We start from the raw sequence: 20,873 nt of genomic DNA, 5'->3' as shown, positions 1-20,873 counted from the left end.
GCCGGTGCCGGTGCTGGTGCTGGAGGCTGTGGGGAATGGCAGCTCTTGGGGCAGGCTCAGGCCGTGGTACTGGCGACCACTGGGATGTGTGCAAGAGGTGCCTGAGGTCTGCGGAAGGAAAAGTGCTTGTCTCAGTGCAGCTCAGCCCTGATTGCGCCCAGCAGTTTCTGGGACCTTCGCTGCCCCATTGCTGTAATTTGGAGGTGGTGTTGTGCCCATCCTCCTGCTCTCCCTGATGTCTTCTGCTCCTCGGCTGCGGGTTTGGCCTCACAAGCATGAGAGGAGGGTTTTATGGGGAAATTTCGAGTCAGGTTTTCACCCAGCGGTGACTGAGGTGGAGGCCAAAGCTTCTGTCCTTCCCCCAGCTCTGTCTGTTGCCGAGGGTCTGCACAGCATTTGGAGATGATGTTTCTGGTGCGGGTTGCAGCAAGACGTCGGGCACAGGATGGGACTGGCAGCGACCACGTGGGGAATGGCATGGGGAACTGAATGGCACTGGGCAGGGCTTTTTGCCCTGTCCATCTGAGCAGCAGGCACATCAGCCCTGCCCCACTCACTGGGCAGTGCTCAGTCCATGGACTCACTCTGCATTTTGGATACGACGATGTCAGTGCACCAGACACCTGGGAGAGTTCAACAAACTTCTTTTCCAAATGCGCTGTGGATTGAGGCTGTCTGTGGGAAGTTCAGCTCAGAGTTAGGGTGTGGGCCTGGCACCCACGTAGCAGGGTGGGTGGCACACAGCTGGTGCAGGTGAGTGTCGGTGGTACTCAGTGCTGGTGCCCAACAGCTGTGCCGAGGCAATGCGTGCTGGCTTTTGCTTGGGGTTCCAGGACGTGGAGAACGGCAGTGCCACTGCGGTGTGCTCAGTGGTCCCCACTGCCATTTGCTTTACCCATTCCTGCAGAGGCAGCTCTGTTGGTGTTGCTCTGTAGCACCGGTGTTTTTGATCTTGATGGCGTTGGAGGGAATGACCAAGAAATGGAGATGTCTGCACAGCTTTGGCTAGGCAGGCACTGTGGACAGCCTGGCTGTGGCAGCTCGCTGGGGCTCAGCTCCTGCCTGCACCATGCTGTAGCTCTGTGTGTGCTGCAGAGCCCGGCAGCATGGGACCCCTGGAGGGGCCGTGGGGTTGAGAGCAGGGCTGGTGGCCAGAGGGGATGGGAATGCTCCGTCCGTACCCAAAGCCGTAGTGCGGTGCTGGGCTTGGGCAGGGCCTCATGCGCAGCGAGACCTTGGTGGTTGCATTTAGTTAACAGAAGAATCAGTCACTGCTTGAAGTGTCTCTGCTATAATTATATAAGAGCAGCTAATCACTCCAGGAAGAGACACACTGCTGACCCGGAACAGCCCCAGGCGCTGAGACTCAGCATCAGCGTTAGAGCAGAGGAGCCCGGCTGCAGCATCCTGTGCTCATGGGCACGTTGGAGCTGGACGTGAGGGTGGCTGTGGGTGGGCTCAGCACGTCGGGGTGTCCCTGCAGCCCCCAGCACTGCCCAGCACCAGCGCTGTGGGCTGATCCGAGCTGGGGAACAGCCTCTGCAAAAGACTGCTTGGAAAATTCCTCTCCAAAAGGGCCGCTGCCAAGTTTAGCAGATTATATTTTTAGGGAGCAAGTCTATTCCTAGCAGTGTTGTAGCTGTTGCAGCAGCGGGTTTGTTTAAAAGCTGGTTCCATCCCCTGTGTGCACATTTCATGGAGTGGGAGCCCGGACCCCATCCCTGCACAGGAAAGATGGCTTTAGACCTGCAACAAATATGTTTGCCTTTTCTTTTTCTTTTAATATATTGAAAGCACCAGCATTAATTTTAGCTTTTGTGAAGCCGCTTTTCCCACAATAGCTGTAATTTAGGCCTACCCTGCCTGGCGATGCTCTTTTTATAGGTATATTCTTATTTTAGTGCTATAGTGATGGGTGAATGAGTAGATTAAATTAGATTTAGTATCTATCATTCTTTAAAGCGTTACAGGCGGTCGTTGCGGGGATGAGGTGTAATTAGGCTCAGCCTCCCTGCTCTCCCCACACCCACCCCATGGGTGCCCCCGTGCTGCCCACACCTCACCCTGGTGCCAAGTGGGGGCACTGGGGGTTACATTCCCCACACGCTGGGCAGCTGCACCCTGCGGGACAGCTGTGTCAGGGGGCTGCGGTGTCTGGCACAGGGCAAGCATCTACCCTACAGTTCCCAAATCCCCTGGCAAGCCCCGCTCCCCTGACCGGTGTCTCCGTGCCGAGTTCTGGCTTTGCTGCTCCCGTACTTTCCCAGCACACAGCTGGCTCCATCAGCTTCTGCACCCCCAGAGCGCAGCCCCCACCCCACCACCCTCTCGTCCTGTCTGCATCGCGCCGAGCTTAGAAATTGGCTTTGCACAGCATCAGCAGGATTCGCTCCAGCCCCTGTGTAAGCAGCGCTGCTGAGATGCGATCCCTGGCACCGGGAAGCGATTACACAGAGTGAGAGGAGCGCTGGAAGGAGACCCGCGTGGAGGAGGGACTCCACAGAGACAGTGTTGGGAGAGTGGTGTGCGGGCAGCCCTGGCCTCAGCGCTGGGGACACGTGGGTGCCGCTGCCTGGGGCCGTGGGGTGGCTCTGCATCTCGGCCATCCCCTCCATCAGAGCTGCGGAGCTGCTGCGCCCGCTCCTGAAATCGCCCCCTCCAATCCTTCGTGGTGGGTGCTGGAGCCGGAGCGCGACTGCGGTGCCAAGCTGGGTGCCCACCCCTGTCCCAGCAGCCCGCGTTGTGCTGGTGGGGCTCACTGCAGGCTCCACCGGGCGGGCACGAGGCAGGGCTGGCTGCTGGCTCCCCCTCGCCAAAGTGCTGGGCTTGCAGCACTTTGTCATGATTTTCATCTCATCTCCGAGCAGCAATCCTTCACTGCTCGCATTACCCAAGTAGAAAATGACACATAAACTGACATGATTGCTGCTGTTTCTCAGTGCCACGCAACATCTGTTCCCTCAGCGGTGCGGGGGAAGGTGGGCAGGGGCTGTGACGTGCCACACGGCCCCCCAACTTCTCACCCTTTGCTCCCCTCCTGCCGCCGTGCCTCCTCCAGCCGTGCTGCAGCAGAGCCGGGAGCTGAGAGCAGCTGGAAGTGCTGGGGTGGTGCAGGATGGCAGTGGGGAAGCAGCAGGAGCAGCTGCACTTGGCTGCCCATCCCGCACTGTGCTGGGCACGCTGTGTCCCCACAATGTCCCCGCTGCCTCCTGCACGCAGCCCACAGCTGGGCAGGAGCCTGCAGCAGTGTGTCCTGGATCTTCCAGGCTTTGCAGACCCGTTCTCCAGCGGATTTCTCTCCATCTCTTCCCAGAGCCCCGTGCTGTTTGGGAGCATCTCTGTGCAGGTGTCTGGCAGTAGGGGCTGCACTGAGCTCTGCCTCCTCGTGTCCCTGCGCCCAGCACGGCACCGGCTGCAGCCTCCTGCAGGCTCCTGTCTGAAATCAAAAAGAGGGAGAGAAGAGTGAGAGGCAGGCGACGGTGGCAGCTTATTTGTGATCTGCATTGTGTGGGGAGCTCTTAATTAGAGCTAATTAGGCTAATTAACTTGCAAATGAGAAACTCGTCTTTTTCTCCTTTTCTTTTACAAGAGAAAAAAAAATAAAAGCTGAACAACAAGAGCGATACCGAGACTGCTCTGTACCTGCTGCAGAGCCCCTTTGGCTTGCAGGATGCCCACCCGGTTCCTCCCTGTGACCCCCAGCACCAGGACCAGGGTGCACCCCGTGCCCGCCCCTCCTTCACACGTCTCCAGTCTCCTCCCCTCTCTCTGTGCTGCAACACCCCAGGGGCTTTGTTAGCACAACTCGGTTCAAATGTCTGATTAGTCTTTAGGAGATCGAGGGGTCAATTTTCCACAGCTCCTTCCTCTCCATTTAACTAATTTAACTGCACGATTGTTACAAATTTCATTTTATTATAGCCCTGCTTCTCAGTCCAATTGAATTACCAAAATCTCATTTTCTCAGAAGTGCTGAATATGTAATTAGAGGAAAAATTATGCTTCTGACTGCCTATTAGAGAGGTTCGTGTGTGAGCCCAGCTCCGTGCACACGCGGGTACGTGGCTGCTGAGCACCCACGAGTGTGCATGTGGGGAAGTGCTGTATGCAGCTGTGCCAGAGCCCGTGGCGGTGGATGGCAGTGGTGGGCTCTGCCAGGGGATGTGGCTGCATCCAGAGCCCACGAGGGCACTGTCACTGTCCTGCTTTGGGATGCAGGGCTCCCTGTGCGGGACACTGAGCACTGTGGGTAAGGCAGAGCAGGGCTACAAGGCTCGCAGGCTGCTGCCCACACTGCAAGAGCAGGCAGAAAAGCAGAGCTAAGGAATGTCCCAAGGCAGGAATGCCTGCAGGGGCTCAGCAGGAGCAGGTAGCTCAGGTGGGCACTGCTGGGGACGTGGCTCCTTTCCTATCCCATCTCCATGCCTGACACAGCCATGCTTGTGTCTCTTCTGTAACCAGCTGCCCAGGCCCTTTGGTGGCTGATACAGAATGAGCACTCCTGGAAATCCTGCATGCAAATGCTCGTGTCTGCGCTGCTCCGCCGGGCAGGGCAGGGCTCCACATCCCTCAGCAACCATCCTGCCACTCGCTGCAGCCCCAGACATGCCACATCCTGGCCCATCTCCAGCACAGACACAGCACAGTCCCTCCCTGCGCAGGTCTGTGTGAGCCCAGGAAATGTCCCAGGCACGCGGGGGGGTGGGAGGTGGCGGCGTCCTGGAGCCCCCACGAAGCACCCCCGTCTCGCCTCAGTTACACAACATTATCATTTCATAATACTCTGAAATATACATGAAGTTGGCTGAATGCAGATGAAATTGCACCATTTACTTCATGAATATTTCATGCAGCCTCAGCTCCGAAGTTTCCGGCTGATGGAGGCAGGAGCCCATGCTGGACCCCGTCCCTCCCAGCCCCGTCAGTCCCATGCTGGAGGTGACAGTGACACACACACACCCACGGCAGCTCCAGGTGCCACCAGCCAATGGTGCCACCATCTCTCAGCCCACAGCATTCTGCAGGAGGGCATCCCCACAGCCGCTCACTGGAGCTGCACTCTGTCCCCTTCTGCTCCTGCACCGCGTTGCCCCGGCTGAGCTTTGTGCCACGGGGTCCCTGCCTGCAGCCCTGCATCCTCTGCAGAGCTCCCAGTTGAGCATCCCTAGCAGATGCCATTAACGGGCTTTCACCCCTCCCCTGCCACATCCTTAATGAAGACATTACGGACGTGGCTGACACCTCCAGCTCCTCGCCTCCTTTCACTGCTCCTTCCCCACTCCTCGTCCTGGAGCACCGCGGGCTGTGCCACCAGCACAGGGTGGGCAGGGATTGCCCCTAGCAATGGGACGTCCTCCCCATCAGCCCCCACACGTGGGGCCTCGTGACCCCCCCCCAAGCCTGGATCTGCAGCTGTGCTGCCCCAGGGCCAGGAGCACTGCTTTGTATGGATGGCGCAGCATTTTGGGTAATGAAATATTCACAGGTCAGTGATTCCTTGAGAAATGACGGGGATCAGTCAATTCCTTTTCAGGGAGTAATTTTCTTCCCCTTCACGGCCTCTGTTTCATGTTGACAGTCATTAGCATGAGAGAGCGGCTGGATCGAAGAGGGGACGCGTGGCTCTCCGCAGATGGCCGTGCAGGGACCCTCATGGCACCATGGCTGGGACATTCCCTCTGCTGCAGCCCTGCTGGGACAGCGGTTGCAGATGCTCTCACTGCATCCCTGCACGCAGGAGCAGAGCACTCTGCAGAGGCCACAAGCAGCCTCACCCTTTTCCAGGCTGCTCCCCAGCCCCAGCATTACGCAGCGCATGGGCGCAGCGCTCACTGCCTCTGCACACTGCAGCTCTGTTGCAGCTGCCCTGATGCAGGTGGAGCTGCAGGCAGTCCCGTGCTGGTCGGGACCCTCCTGCATGCAGAGCACGGGGATGTGCCGTGGGCCACTGGTAGCCCTCGTCGGCACTGTGCTCAGCCAGGTACGCCGACGCTTCCTCTTGTTGGTGGGATTCCCGGTGCATTATTTTTCTTAAAAAGGAGAAAAATGTTAAAAATGGCGTCGTCAGCCCCGAGCTGACAGGCACAATCACCAAAGTGCGGCGTCGGCAGGAACCGGCCCCACGCGCTAAATGACTTGAAAGGAAATGGCCTGGATTGTGCTGAGGAGGCAGAGTGCGGTGGGGAGAAAGCAAGTGGAGCAAACAAAAAAACTTCATTAATTAAAGAAACTCGTTAATGAGGGACATTTAATCAGCTAAAGATGATATCCACCCCCTGCCTGCTATGGCGCAGGGATAGCCGGCCTGCTGCGGCGGGGGCTACGGATGGGGATAGGGATGGATATGGGGCAGGAGGTGGGGACAGGACAGGGGACGGGGACAGGGATGGGTTAGGCTGTGCTCGGGGAGCTCTGTCCTGCCGGGCATTGCAGGGAGGTGGCCCGCTCTGCTCGTGCCCCAGCACTGCCTGTTTCGCTCTGTGCTCGGTCTCGGGCACCGCGCTAATCTCCTGTCTCATTTGCTAAATGAGGGCCACGGGCCATTAATAACCAGAACATCTTTTAATGAAAATGCGGAAAGCCGCCCTACAAAGTGCCATGCGGGAGCATCCCCTGCACTCCCGGCAGGGAACTGCGGCTCACGGACACCCGTTGGAGCACAGCATCACCTCTGAGCTCACAGAGCTGCAGGCACCTGGCTGCAGGGGTTCCCCGTCACGCTCACCCCAGGGCTCTGCGAGCACAAACCCAGCTGGGCGCAGGCAGTGGCTATGCCATGGGGCTCTGCACTGGGCTGGGGTTTCCTGGGCTGCATGCGGCACAGGGAGGGATGGGCAGTGCGGGGCACGGAGCCGAGCAGCAGCAGTCAGCAGGCACTGCTCAGCCAGACCCCTCGGATCCCCATGGCATCGCAGGGCTCTGCCCCACCACTGCCAACCTGCTGGGGGTGGCATGCAGGAGCCATAGATCTGTGCCTCTGCAGCACCAGCAGCCCGGAGACAGCGAGCAGCAAAACAGGGGAACCTAATGGTCCCTGAATGAAATAATACTTGGGCAGACAAGCACTGCGACAGCCCTAATTAATAACAGATATGAACGTGACTGTCAACACGGGCTGGCGAGGAGCCAGCGGGGTCCAAGACTCACACAGGTGGGGTAGGCACCTGTCTGCATCCCCTGCCCACCCCGTGCCCCATGGCTCCACTTGTGTGGGCCGTCCCAGGGCTGTTGATCCCACAGGATGCCCCACTCCTGGGGCAGAGACCATGGCAGGGGCTGGCTCTGTCCTGCTGGGATCCATTGCTGGGTTAGGTTTACCAATTCGAAGTGCCCCCCTCCTTGATTTTCATATCTGAAGTGAAAACCTCCCTGGTAAAGCCTTGGAGAAAGAAGCGAACTGAGCACTGATGGGCAACAGCTCAATCCCTGCCCTGCTGAGGGCTGATCCAGGTTATGGTGGCAGCAAGGATGAGTGTGCAGTGCAGGGGGACACAAGAATGCTGCGGGATGCTCCTGTTGCCAGCTCCGTGCTGGGGATGCGGGCAGGAGGGTTGGGCATGGAGAGCACAGCCATGGGGCTGTTGGGGGCCTGCCTGCTGCTGGGAGGATCCTGTGCCGGGGTGTTTGGGGAGCAGACAAAGTACGGGACGAGAGCCCTGTGGGTGCCATGGGGGCAGAGCCTTGGCCCTGCTGCCCGCGCCGTCCTGCAGTACCGCCGTCCCGGCTGCTCTGGCAGCGCATCTGGCTGGCGCGTCCCCAAGCAGCTGAGTCAGCACGGGAAGGCGATGTGAGGCTGTGAATGACTTGCAGATACGTGCGGGGCTGGTTGGCTGCATGTGGTCCCCACCGTGCCCCCGGCGCAGGCTCTGCTCTCCCTGCAGGTGGGGAAGCAAGGCAGGTGGGGGATTGTAGCTAGCAGCACAGCCCCCCCTCCCCTACTCTCGTTTCCCCTCCCCTCCCCAGCGTCCCTCCGCACCATAAATCGGCCGCACACACAATTAAGGAGCTTGTCTGCACGGTCTGAGCCACAGATGTATTTCATGGGCGAGAGGTGGTTGTAAAGCATCCGCGGGGGCTGCCAGTGCTCTGCTCGGCCACCTGCACGGAGCACACGTGTGTGTGAGGGGGGTTATGGGGGGGTTTGCAGAGGGCTGTGGGCAGGAGAGACTCCCCACCCCATGGCAGCCCCAGCCCTGAGCAGCCCACAGCGCAGGTGCAGCTCACCTCGTCTGACCGGGGCAGCCAGGCCAGCTGCGTTACAGCAAAGGGGCTAATCAAATATTTAGCAGTTAATTGATGCCTGCCTGCTGTTTGCCAAGGGGCAGCTGACATCTCTGCCCTCCGGCCCTGCTGCCTCCTCCGTGATGCCCTCCCGGCTGGGCTCCAAGCACGCAGGATGCTGCCCCACTACCCGATGAGCACAGCTTTCTGTGCAGTGGTTTGGCTGTTCTTTGCCCTGTGCTGCCTTCCAACCCGAGGGCTGCCCTGGTTCCCATCACCACGAGGTGATGCGTGGGGCTCCCTGCCCATCCCCGCTGCAGCACGGCCGCGGTCTCTGCCATGCCGTGTGCTCCAGCCCCGTTCTCCCACTACCTGAGCCCCAGCAAAGGGGGTACGTGGGGCTCGGAGCGAGAAGGGAATGGGGGCTCAGCTGTGGCCACGGGGGAGGAGTGGCGCGGCACAGGGATAGCGCAGGATGTGGGGCGGGGACCAGAGGCTGGGACGGGGTGGGGGGCTGCAGCCACGGGGACCCGCAGCCCTGGCACTTCGGGCTCGTTGTCCTGGAGGTGACGGTTCGGCGCCGCTGTCTCGCAGGGTAACCAGGACGCCACGGCTCCGCCTGACGCGATGGCACAGCCCTACCCCCCGGCCCAGTACCCCCCGCCCCCCCAGAACGGCATCCCCGCAGAGTACGCGCCGCCGCACCCCCACCCCACGCAGGACTATTCGGGGCAAAGCACAGTACCGGAGCACGCCATGACCCTCTACACACCAGCACAGAGCCACGCCGAGCAGCCGGGCTCCGACGCCAGCACACAGTCCATAGCAGGGACGCAGACGGTACCGGTAAGGGAAGGGTAAGGGGGATGCTGGCAGCTCAGCCACGGTCCCTTGGGATGCCAGATGCCCCCACCGTGCCCAGGGGAGCAGGAGCCTGCAGCGATCTGCTCACTGCCCCATAGCCACCCCCCCCATCCCCGTCATTTCTAATCACTTGTAATCTACCTGCTTGGCTGCTTTCCAATCAGATAGCTTCAATTATGTGGTTGTAATGCAGCTCTGGGGGGGAAAAGTGCTGAGCTGAGCACTTCCCAGCCCGGCCACCGCAGCCTTGTGTGCAGGGTCTGCCTCCTTCAGCCCACCCCATCCCCCCTGAATGTGCCTGTCTGCCACCTGATGCTCTCTGCAAGTCACTCCCATCCCCACCCACACCCAGCTGCCCTTCCCTGGGTCCCAGATGCTGCTGCTCCTGCACTGTACCTGCTGCTGGCAGAGACCTGGGAGGGTAGTGCAGTGCTGCTGGGAAAGAGGGGAGCGCAAGGCCAGGGGTATCCCTGGGGCCAGAGGAGAGGAACACAGTCCCCAAGCCCGGATCCTTGTCGGGTTTTGTGGTGCTGGTGAGGGAGGGCTCGGCTGATGAGGCGGCGGTGCTCCTGCAGCAGACAGACGAAGCGGCACAGACAGACAGCCAGCAGCTACATTCCTCAGACAACACAGACAAGCAGCAGCCCAAGAGGTTACACGTCTCCAACATCCCCTTCCGATTCCGGGACCCCGACCTGCGGCAAATGTTTGGGGTGAGTGCAGTTCCATGCAGCCCCCTGTGTCCCGTGGCTCAGTTCAGGTTCCCGGTCCTCATGTCACCACCATCCTTCCCCTGGGCCCACCATGACCCCCCTTCTGCTGCTCAGTGAGGTTTCTGCCCCGGTTAGCAGCTGGGCTCTCAGCCCTTGTTCCCCTCCCTTCACCCCTCCCATCCCTCATTAGGATTTGGAGCACTGGGGGCTCATTAGCTTTGAAGTGACCTCTCTCGGTTCTGGAAGGGAGTGTGTGGCAGGTGGGACGATCGCACTGATGGACACCAGGATGTGCCCTGTGCTGGTAGCCCAGGAGCTCTGCAGGCGCTCACTCTGCTCTCTCCACTTGCAGCAATTCGGGAAGATCCTCGATGTGGAGATCATTTTCAATGAGCGGGGCTCCAAGGTGGGTGCCACCATTACAGCGAGCCCTAGCAGCAGGCACAGCTCAGCCCGGGTGGGTGCACACCTCTGGGGGCCGTGTGCCAGCTGCCCCACTCCTGCCCCATCCCGGGGGCACCTCCCCTTGCCCTGTGCTGCCTGTGGGGATGTATGGCTGCTGGAGGGGGGAAGGGGCAATCCATGCCCGGCGGGGCTGCTCGTGACCCTCTGTGTGGGTATCTCTGCTGTATCTTCCCTGCTTTCTGTGCCCTCTCCCAGACTCTTTTCCCAGCTCGTGGGTGACGCTGGGGTCTCCACCAGGACCTGGCCTGTGTACTGGTCCATACAGCGGCCGCTATCTCCTCTGCCAGCTCTCCTGATTCACCCCTCTCTCTCTCTCTGTCCCCGCACCCTCTCTCTCTCTCTGTCTCTGTCTCTTTCTTTCTCCTTTTCTCCTCTGCTCACAGGGTTTTGGGTTTGTAACTTTTGAAACTAGCACAGATGCCGACCGGGCACGAGAGAAGCTGAATGGCACGATCGTAGAGGGCCGGAAGATTGAGGTGCTCAGATAAGTGTGCTAGTGCCCTGCCTGCCCTGCCATGTGCATGTCCCGGAGGTGCTTGCCCGGTGTGTGCATGCGTCCGTGAATGCAGCACGGGGAGCATGCGTGTGTGCTGCAGGGAACTCGTCACTTACAGCAACAGGGAGAGGCTCAAAGGAAAACATCCCGAGGGGTAGAGAGAGCTGGGGGCAGCGTGCTGGCCTCTGGCAGTATCCTGCTGGTGATGGAGGAACGCACAGGAGGAGGAGAAGGCTCTGAGGAGCTCTGCGCCCGCTGTGCAAGCAGCTGCCGTGTCCTCCAGCCCCGGCAGTGTTACTGTTTGTGTGCTGTGTGGCACTGTGCAGAGCTCCAGGAGCATTGTGTGCAGGGCAGCGTGTGGAGTGAGCTGGGCGTGAGCATCCCTGCAGCACAGAGTGGGGCCTGGCAGGGCACAGTGGTACCCATGGACAGGGCCCTGCCAAGCTGGGCAGGTGCTGGTGGGAGTAGCCAGGGCTCCTGGCACAGGCACATCCTGTGAGGTGGGGATAGGAGGCAGCTGAGCGTGGCACCTTCAGCACAGTGTCACAGCCCCATCGGCGTGGCACAGCGGTGTCACAGCTGCAGGTCAGCCTTGTCTCATGGCTCCTTGCTCGCCCTGTCCTGCCCTCTGGTGTTTCTCTCAGCAGTAATGCACACAGAGCAGGCCTGGAGTTCTGCCTCACCAGCCCCTTGCCAGCCAGCACTGAGCTCCCATCCCATCTCTCTGCAGGTGAACAACGCCACAGCCCGGGTGATGACGAACAAGAAGACTGCAAACCCCTACACTAACGGTAGGGACCAGTGCAAAGAGAGATTGAGTGGGCACGGGCACGGCTGAGGTGCTGAGCAGCCCTGGGCACCATTTCCACTGCTGCAAGGCTAGGATGCAGCACGTGTGCTCTGTGCCCTTGGCCAGAAGCAGCAGGGGCTGCTCCCTGATGAACCTGGCGGCGTGCCTCTGCACCATCCAGGGATGGGAGCCATGGGGGGAGCCCAGTGGGGTGCCAGGACAGGTGCACAGAGCCGCGGGTCTCCCCAGCTCACCAGTCTTCCCTGCTTGCAGGCTGGAAGCTGAACCCAGTGGTGGGAGCTGTCTACGGCCCCGAGTTCTATGCAGGTAAAACCTCAGCTCCGCACTGGGGCTGTGCTGTGTTCCACCCCACTGCTCCTCCAAGCAGCCCCCTGCACGTCCCTCTTCCCCTCCCCCCTGCTCCCCGGCATGCACACTCCCCCCACACCCCGTTTGCTCCAGTGTACTTGCAGGGGCCGTGTCCCAGCAGCCTCATCCCCTGTGGGATCTGTGGGCACAGATTGATGCTCCAGCACGGGCTGCACTGCGGTGATTGCATGTGGGCACCGCTGCAGGAATCCCATCTTTGTCCCTTCCCTCCTGCAGTAACGGGGTTCCCATACCCTGCCACGGGGACAGCTGTGGCCTACCGAGGGGCACACCTACGGGGACGAGGACGCGCCGTCTACAACACGTTCCGGGCTGCACCCCCACCGCCGCCCATCCCCACCTATGGCGCGTGAGTACCGGAGCTGGCGGGGGGTCGGTGCCACTTGGACCCCGAGGGCTGGGGGTCCCGCCTTGTGCTGCAGCCCAGCACGGTTAGGGGGGCTCGGCCCCTTCCCGTCCCACTCTGCACACTGCAGCAGCTGCCTCTTGGCCGGCCCTGCTGCTGACTCGGCCCTCAGGGGTGCCCCAAGAAGGCGCCTTCTATTTGGTTTTCCATTTGGTGCTGAATTGCCTCAATTCTGCTGCTGTCAGTGTCTGCACTGCTGGCTCCTGCACCTCCTGCAGGGAGGTGTTGGGGAGCGAGCTGCAGCTCCCTGGCGCCTGCCTGGCTTCCACCTCCGAGATGCTCCTGCACTGATTCAGCCCAGGCTGTCCTCTGCTATCCCCATAGCCCTGCCCACCATGTCTGGAGCCCCAGCCCAGGCCATGCCCACATCCCGCACCCCCAGCACCTCGAGCTGCCTTGACAGCCACTTCTCATCCCTCTGCATCCAACTCCCTGCAGGTCACTGGTGTCACCTCCATCCATCCTACCTGGCAGCACCAGCTGTCTGCACAGAGCAGAGTGCATTTATCAGAGCTTTAAGCCGAGGTGCAGATTGCAAGCAAAACCCAGGACAGCCACAGCCAGCCTCTGTGTGACCGCAGGGCTCCGTGTCCCTGGGTGCCTGTCTCCAGGTTTCCCTGCAGCTTTGCTGCTTGCCTTGCTCCACGCACCCACCTTGGGCTGAGCGCTGCCTGGGGATTTTGCTGCCCTCACGCCTGGTGGGGCCGAGTGTGCCAGACCCTGCAATCCCAACCTCCCCACGTCCCCTTGGCATGACTCTGGGCATAGCTGGGTTGTGTCCAAGTGCAATGCCTGGAGCAGCTCCATCGAGCACCTGGTGCCCACAGCTCTGACTCCTGTGTCCTGTTTGCAGGGTTGTCTACCAGGACGGGTTCTATGGAGCAGAAATCTACGTAAGTGCTGCCTGCAGGGATGCTGTGCAGGGATGGGTGTGCTGCCCGTCAGGCAATGCTCCTCCTGCACACCACAGTGCCCGACGCGGTGCCTGGGGGGGAAGGAGGGGAATGGGTGGCCGAGGTGCTGTGCGGGTGGCACAGTGTGGGTTTATGCCCCCAGCCCCATGGGATTGATGTCCTCGGTGCGTGTCGCTGCGCTGGCTTACACCAGCATTTAACCTCCATATTTAAAAAGCCAATGGCGATATTTCAGGCGGGCGGCTGAAGGATTTATCTAACGTGACACCTCATTAAAGCGATCAGGGAGGTGACATTCTCTCCTCTGGAAATTTAATTTTTTTAAGGTTAATGTTTGTGAAAGCCCCTGGGGAATGGTAATGAGGCTGGTGTGAGCCCGGTGGTTCAGCTGTCCGCAGGGTCCCATTGCTGCTCTGCAGCCCCTGGGGCAGCACTGGGGGGGTGGCGGCCACCCTGACCCCCCCGGCAGGGCCTCCCTCTCACAGCCACCTCTCTCTGTCCCCCTGCTGCAGGGGGGCTACGCTGCCTACAGATACGCGCAGCCTGCGGCCGCAGCAGCAGCATACAGCGACAGGTAAGCAGCAGCGTAATTCGGGGGGAGGTTGGGGTGCCCCGTATGGCACCATATGGCACAGCACAGCTCCTGCGCCCTGCAGCCTGAGCACTGGGCCGGGCACAGCGTGGTACTCTCAGATCAGAGCTCCCTGGGCTGTGTAGTGCGATCGGTGGGGGGGCAGCAGCTGGGCAGGGGGAGCAGCAGAGGAGCCATCCCCAGGCCCGTAACACCCTGCTGCTGTTTGCTCCTAGTTACGGCCGAGTGTACGCAGCCGCAGACCCCTACCACCACACCATCGGCCCCGCCGCCACGTACAGCATCGGCACCATGGTAAGAGCAGCTCTCATGGCCTTTCTTTGCATCCCGACGCGCCCCACGTGAGCTGCAGCCGGCCCGGGGGGGTCGGGGGCTGCGGGAGGGGTGCGGAGCAGCAAAGCCCCTGCGTGGCATCGTCCCCAGCAGGACCCAGGCAGTGTGCAGGGAGCAATCTGTAGCTAGCCTCGCAACCAGCATCAAAGATGAAAAATCCCACTTGTGGGTGGGATCTCAAGCCAAATGGCCTTTTTCTTCCTTTTTAAATTTGTATTTATTTTTCACCCTCCCACATCCCCCGGTTGAGCCCTGGCCACCGGGACCCCTCTGCCCCCCTCAGCCTTATATTGTCCCCATGGCAGCACTGAGTGCCCCGGGTGAGCCCGCCCTGTGCACCCCAGGACAGAACAACATAAAAATAAAAATTAAAAATAGAAAACAAGAAAGGGAAGAAATGGGCTTTGCCTCTCTCTTGAATACTGATTGGCTTTTTTTTTTTTTCATCTTTGATGTTGCAGGCTAGTCTATACCGAGGAGGGTACAGCCGCTTCACTCCCTACTAGCAAGACAGACCCAGCCCCTCACAGCACTAACACTGACCGCTCACTAGAAACCAAACCAGGCAGACTAAGCAGAGGCAGAGCCTCCCGGAGGAACCGAGCCCTGCCTGCGGGCTCTGCTCCGCGATAGGTTCACCTCGAGCCACTCCGCCGCAGCCTCCATCCCACCCAGCCCGGGCGTAGCGCTGCTGGGGGGCGGCTGGGAGTGGAACTATGGGACTGTGGGTGCTGCCCTGCTCGGGGCGAGGGCTTGGCTCCATAGGTGAGGCAGGGGTGGGGGGTGTGGGGCCGTGTTGGGGGGGGCTGGCGGCTCCCACGAAAGCTCTGCCTTTCTGTTTCTGTTGTAGTGAACACGCAGCCGTTTTCCTTCTGGGACCAGGAAGGGCAAAACAAAACACACACACACACACATACACACACACATACACACACACACACACACGGTTTAAAAAAAAAATACAAAAAAATACAAAAAAAAAAAAAGGAAAAAAAAAAAAACAACATGAAAAGCAAAGCAACCAACCAACAAAGCAAAGAGGTAACAACCAAGTGAACGTCCCGTCTGTCCACACACACGCACCGAGCGAGTCCCGGAGGAGACTGCGGAGCGCACGGAGCGCTGAGACGCGCCCAGAGCCGCCGACCCGCAGCCCCACGGCCCGGCCCGGGCCCCACGTCTTCCTTCGCGCCCGGCGCGGTGCCGGCGCGCGGTCCCGCCCGGCTGGGCTCGGCTCGGCTCCCGGCCCGCAGCGCGTCGCGGCTCCGGGCTGAGCGGCAGCACCTCGGGGTGCGAGGCTCGGCCCCGCGCGGGTGTGCTGGGCGCTGCAGGGGACGCGCCTCTGCGTTTTAAAGGGAATTTTTGTTAAGAGGAGCTTGCAACTCGCTTGCGTTCCCCTCCCGCCCGTCCCCGTCGCACCCGGGGCTCGCGCCTGCCGCGGGGCTCCCCGCGCTGAGCTGGGATGGGGACGGATGGGACGTCACGGCCACCCCCCGCCTGCCGCAGGGACCCCGGTGGGCGCGCGGTCCCCCCGGTGCAGCCCCGTCCCACGTCGGGGTGACCTCGGCTCAGCCGCCCCCGCCCCGCGTGGCTCCGCCACTCGTCAAACCTCACTTTATAGTCTGCAGACGCCCCGACGCTCCAGCAACGAGTTCCCCCTTTTCTATTCCCCGTGTACATAGCCCCGCCCGGCCGCCCCTGTACAAACCCCCATCGCTGTACTGGCTTCTTCCTTACAGCAAAGCCCCGCGCCGGCCTCGGCTGCAGGCTGGCGCCGGCCCGTCCTGTATGCTTCAAAGGTGTGACCATTCTAATAAACAGTATTATTATTATTATTATTATTATTACTACAAGGATTATTATTATTATTATTATTATGGAAATTATTAATAAAGATTTCTTTCTTCAACCAGGGCGACTCCAGTTTTGACTGGGGCGCGGGTGCAGCGGGGCTGGGGGTCCCTACGTTGCAGCAGGGTCCCAGCTGTGCCGAGCCCTTCCTTTTCCAAACCACCCTATAATTTATTTCAGAGCAATTTGCCCACGGAGGAGCAGCAGCTTCAATGTTGACATATTAATTTTCCTGAACGGGAGCCAGTATTGTCTGTGGGACCGGGGCCGGCGCTCTGAGGGAGCCGGGGCTGCACGACCCTGCTGCGCGGCACGCTCGGCTACGTCCCTGCCTGCTAATTGCTTGCTCACCAGACTGTGATAAAATAATTGCTGCTATAAATTTTCTCTCCTTCTCCGCACAAGATATCCAGGGGAGCCGCTGCGGGTGGAAGCGCCGGCTGCCAGCCCTTAGAGAAAGGGACCAAGGCTGATTCATGAAGGGTGAAGTTCCTTGGGGCTGCAGGTGGAACCCTAAAACTTAGCCCTGAGCGGTGTCCCCGTATCTCCCACCCCACCCGGTGCAGGGGACGCGTGGAGCCGGGGCTGTGCCACATTCACCTTTAATGCCCAGCTCAGCTGCTGCCACCGGCCGGCTCAGAGTACACCAGCAGCAGCCGGCCCCATTGCTCCGGGGCCACGGGCAGCTCGCTGGGCAGCACTGGCTCCACCAGCAGTTCCAGCTGGCACGACTGCCCGGGTGCAGGCCGTGGCACCGCCAGCCCCACCGCACGGTACTGGCAGCCATGTGCCAGCCCCAGGAGCTGCGGCTGCGGCGGCTGCGCCCGGTGGCACCGTGTGCCCCGGCTGAGCACGCGGAAGCAGGCAGCCCGCCTGGGAGGAAAAGCCCAGCGCAGTGTGAGGCTGAGGGAGAGCTGCTCAACGTTGGGGCCATCCTGCCACCAGAGCTGGGAGGCTGTCACGCTCTGCACCTGCGGTGGGGAGGCTGCCACGCTGCCCGCATCCAGCACCTGTGGAGGAGAATGTGGCACCATCAGCACCAGGCATGGCTGTGGCCGGGTTTGCAGCCCACCATGCAGTGAGGATGTGCACAGCACCCACCCGGAGCTCCCCCAGGAGGCAGCTGAAGCTCGTCTCCTGTGGGCTGGCCTGCTGTCTGGACACCAGCAGGGAGAGGTCACGCAGGCTGCAGCCCCGCAGCTCCTGCTCGTAGCACCTGGGGGCAAAGGGACAGAGCTGGAGCAGGGCCGGGGATCCCCGCGTGCCTGGGGTGCAGGGTGCTGGCATGGCACTCACCGGCTGGTCCAGCCCTGGGCACCGTGACTGCAGGCAGCAAGTAGCCTGGAGAGGGCAGGAGGTGGGGCTGGGAGCAGACGGGGGTGATGGCGGCTGTGGGGCTCTGTGGGAAGGCAAAATAGGCTGAGTCAGTGCTGTGCCCTGCAGTGAGTGTTCAGTGTGGGCAGCACAGGAGGCATAGGATCCTCACCGTCCTCATTCGGCAGCACAGTGACAGTGCTACCATGGCATCTGCTCGAGTGCCAGGTGGTGAGCTCCAGAGCAACCGTGAAGTCATCCCCGTGTGGCCCCTCCATCTTGTAGAGCAGGTTCAGGAAGAGCTTGGGAGGTGCATGCATCTGGAAAGAGAAAAGGCTGATGACCCCAAATCCACCCAGAGAGAGACAGAGAGAGAGAGAAGAGAGAAAGAGAAGGTACATTGGGTTAGGCCTATTGGGCAGCACTCGCCACTGCGCTCCGTGGCACTCAGCGCAGGGCTGGCACAGCTCTGCCAGGGCCTCCTGCAGCCATGCCCTGCCAGCACAGTGCCAGCCATGGAGGTGGGAAGTTGGCACCCAACTCACCGGATGGCCACGCGCTCCTCGCCAGGAGGGATGGTGCCCTGCACCCGCAGGGAGCTGCCCCCACACCAGGCATCCTGCAGGCAGCAGCTGGTACTCAGTTGGCCCCGGCGCTCTGGATAGAGGGGTTGGATCTCCTGAGCGCTCAGGTTGTACCACGGCCTGGCCTCTTCCTCCTACAGGACAGGAAACGCTGGGCAGCAGGGAGCTGGGAGCAGGACCCGATGTCTCCACCCAGCCCTGGGGGCTGCAGCCAGGCTGCTCCCTGCACCCACCTTCCCAGCAAGGAACATGCCAGTGCCCATTCCCACACTGAAGGAGGTGGCGAGGGGCAGCATGCAAATGCTGTGCGTGGGCAGGTAATCTTCCAGCAAACCCCAGAACCTGGGGGAAAGGGTGGGCATCAGAGTAGAGACCTTTGTTGCAGCCACATCAACCAAAGCATGGAGGCATCCTGCACTCACTTGTTCTCATTCTGCAGGAAGTTCTCCTCTCCCAGGTGTTCGTAGACCCAGCCAGGAGCAAAGATGGCTGCAGACAGGTCGTACTTGCGGATCAGGCTCAGTGACTGCAGAGACAAGTGGAAAGCAGCACAGAGCTTAGGGCGGTCCGGGTAGTCACCCTGTCCCCTGCCACGTCCACTCTCCACGAGATCCTGCTGGTCCCACAGGGTGCCAGGACCATGGTGCAGGGATTACTGCAGCATCACCCTTCCCAGGACCTGCAGCACTAGGATCTCCCAGCCCCAGCCCTGTGCACACCGGATCCCAGGCTTCCTCAGTTCTCACCAATGCACCCTGAGTTACCCCAGCACAGTGTGGATGAACCATTGGAGTGAGCTGAGAGCCACGCACCAGGGGCAGACCCACAATTCTGCTTCAACCACACACACCTTGTTGGTGTCAAAGCCACCACCAACCACGTCCCCACGAGCAAAGACATCGACGCCAATGTAGACGTCAGCGTGGCGTTGCCCAGCCAGCTCACGTGTACGCTCCAGGTGCTCCTCTTTCCAGTTGTAGTTGACAAACAGCCCATCACAGGCATCAAAGAACACCCTGGGGATGAGGGTCAGTGCAGGAGTGAGCACCCCAAGGGGCATTGCCAGCCATGCCTTGAGCTCCATAGCCCTCAAGCACCAAGACGTAGGGTGGAGTTGTGCCTCACCACGGCTGGTTTTGCTCAGGCAGTCACATGCCCCACCGCTCACCTATTCTGCTCATTCAGCTCATTCTGCCACCTCAGTGTGCCACTCTCCAGGATGCTGTCATACCAAATCACCAGCCCCCCTGGCACCGCGCCGTGCACCTGCGCAGTCAGATGCCGCAGGAAGGGGGACAAGTTCCCCACCGCTGCCACCTGCCAAGAGAGAGCAGAGAGCAGCTGGACACAGGATGGTCCCATCCACAGGGACCCACGCCTGGGGCCTGGGGTTGAGCCCCGTGAGGCAGGATGCAGGCAGGGTGCGGGCTGCTCACGCTCAGTGCATTCTCCATGTTGATCAGCCAGCCATCAAAGCGGTAGTGCTGGGCGATGCGGGCCAGCTGGTGGCTCACGGCACGGTACGCCTCCTCCCCACCTGCCAGGAATGCCTCGCACAGCTTCTCACCGTCCGTCCACTCCGTGATGAAAGTGCCTGGGGAAGGGTGGGAGCAGTGTTGCTGTGTGCCCCAGCAGGCTCCCAGCACCACACCGCCCCGGTTCTGCCCTCACCCAGCACCGGGACGCCGTTCCTGTGCGCCGCGTTGGTCCAGCACACAGGTGGGATGGTGATAGTGTGGTGGCTGAAGTAGACGAAGATGTCGATGTAGCGCCAGTGGTAGAAGACATATGGGTTGCGTGTGGCTGAGCCCTGGATGAACCTGTGGCAGAGCAGAGGGAAGCATTGGGCAATGTTGGAGAGACGCCATGGAGCCAGGCAGGACCTGAGTCAGCCCATGAGTTGGGCACTGTGTCACTCCTGTCACTCCAGCAGGGCTGGCCCCATTCACAGAGCTCCAGAGCCAGAGATAAACCTCTCTGGCCCCACCTGGAGAGGCCAACGGCAGGAAACAGATCAGACACTGAACTGAAGGCTGGAGAAAGGGCAGCAGCGTGCTGGGAGGTGCGTGCACCTGTTCCCCAGGTGTCACACACCTGTCCTCCAGGTATCCACCACGCATGTCATGGCACAGCAGCGTGCGGGGTCTCCGGCTGTGCAGTGGGGGTTGGCGCTGGGCCAGCGGCACTGCACAGATGTTGAAGTCATCATCACTGTTGGGCTGCCAGGCCAGCAGCTCCTCAAGGCTGGACAGGAAGAAGCTGATGGGCTCCGTGGTGCCGGTGTCAAAATACCGAGCTGGGGAGGCAATGAGTCGAAGTACCGAGCTGGGGTCAATGGGGTCGGGATGCGTGGGGGGGCTCAATGCGGCCCGTTCCGGCCCCTCACCTGGCAGGGGCTGCGGGCGGGTGCTGACGGCTGCGTGCAGCACGGTGGTTCCCAGAGGCTCGGCCGCCGGCTGGAAGCTGCCCGGGGAGAGGAGTGAGGCCGGTGGCCGCCTGACACCCCGCGCCCCGCTCCGCGTCCGCCCGCCGCGCCGGGCCGGGCAGCACCGCGGCCAGCGCCCGCCGACCGGGCCTCGCTCCGAGCGCTCCGCGCCCCGGTCCCGGCTCCCGGCTCCCGGCTCCCGTCCCCGGCCCAACCTCCGCCGCCGCCGCCCGCCCCGCTCCTCCTCCTCCTCCTCCGCCGTTCTCTTCCCGCGCCGCGCAGCCCCGTCCCGCGCCGCCGCCTCCGCCATCGCGCTGCCGCCGCTCCGCCCGCACTGGCGGCAACGTGCGCCGGGCCCGGCCTGCCTGCGGGGGGCGCGGCCCTACGAGCTCCGCCCGCCCCGGCCCGCCCTCACCGCCCGCCCCGCCGCGTCCTGAGGGCGGGGGCAGCGCCGAGCTGGGCTGGGAGCCGCTCGGGTTCCGCTGGCCCCGCCTGCGCCCCCGCCGTGCCCCGCAG

The 20,873-nt window shown here is 61.4% G+C and overlaps 2 protein-coding genes across 6 annotated transcripts in view; one reads left to right on the top strand and one right to left on the bottom strand.

Moving 5' to 3' along the window:
* RBFOX3 (RNA binding fox-1 homolog 3) overlaps nucleotides 1-15,028 on the top strand; it is a 110,520-nt gene extending 95,492 nt beyond the window's left edge. For 4 of the 5 annotated variants that reach the window (XM_085240444.1, XM_085240440.1, XM_085240443.1 and 1 more), the window contains 11 exons: nucleotides 8,815-9,066; nucleotides 9,660-9,797; nucleotides 10,150-10,203; nucleotides 10,646-10,738; nucleotides 11,489-11,549; nucleotides 11,822-11,875; nucleotides 12,155-12,287; nucleotides 13,198-13,237; nucleotides 13,771-13,832; nucleotides 14,066-14,144; nucleotides 14,645-15,028. In XM_085240444.1, coding sequence (XP_085096570.1) covers nucleotides 8,848-9,066; nucleotides 9,660-9,797; nucleotides 10,150-10,203; nucleotides 10,646-10,738; nucleotides 11,489-11,549; nucleotides 11,822-11,875; nucleotides 12,155-12,287; nucleotides 13,198-13,237; nucleotides 13,771-13,832; nucleotides 14,066-14,144; nucleotides 14,645-14,689 — 978 coding nt within the window. In that variant the 5' untranslated portion in view covers nucleotides 8,815-8,847 and the 3' untranslated portion in view covers nucleotides 14,690-15,028. The remainder of the gene's footprint in view (nucleotides 1-8,814; nucleotides 9,067-9,659; nucleotides 9,798-10,149; nucleotides 10,204-10,645; nucleotides 10,739-11,488; nucleotides 11,550-11,821; nucleotides 11,876-12,154; nucleotides 12,288-13,197; nucleotides 13,238-13,770; nucleotides 13,833-14,065; nucleotides 14,145-14,644) is intronic. The other variant, XM_085240441.1, reaches the window with a different exon arrangement.
* Nucleotides 15,029-16,620: 1,592 nt separating this feature from the next.
* ENGASE (endo-beta-N-acetylglucosaminidase) lies at nucleotides 16,621-20,741 on the bottom strand. Its single transcript, XM_085240423.1, has 14 exons — nucleotides 20,573-20,741; nucleotides 20,319-20,395; nucleotides 20,027-20,228; nucleotides 19,604-19,752; nucleotides 19,369-19,526; nucleotides 19,101-19,249; nucleotides 18,783-18,948; nucleotides 18,355-18,458; nucleotides 18,166-18,274; nucleotides 17,894-18,066; nucleotides 17,521-17,684; nucleotides 17,331-17,433; nucleotides 17,136-17,250; nucleotides 16,621-17,044 (listed from the first exon to the last, which is right to left on the bottom strand). The coding sequence occupies exons 1-14, from the start codon at nucleotides 20,665-20,667 to the stop codon at nucleotides 16,649-16,651; spliced, it is 2,160 nt and encodes a 719-aa protein (XP_085096549.1). The 5' UTR covers nucleotides 20,668-20,741; the 3' UTR covers nucleotides 16,621-16,648.
* Between the last annotated feature and the right edge of the window lie 132 nt (nucleotides 20,742-20,873).

This window comes from Meleagris gallopavo, chromosome 20 (assembly GCF_905368555.1).
Source record: "Meleagris gallopavo chromosome 20, MGAL_WU_HG_1.1, whole genome shotgun sequence".
Taxonomy (NCBI): domain Eukaryota; kingdom Metazoa; phylum Chordata; class Aves; order Galliformes; family Phasianidae; genus Meleagris; species Meleagris gallopavo.
The sequence above is the reverse complement of the archived record's forward strand: the minus strand, read 5'-3'. Positions and strand labels throughout refer to the sequence as shown.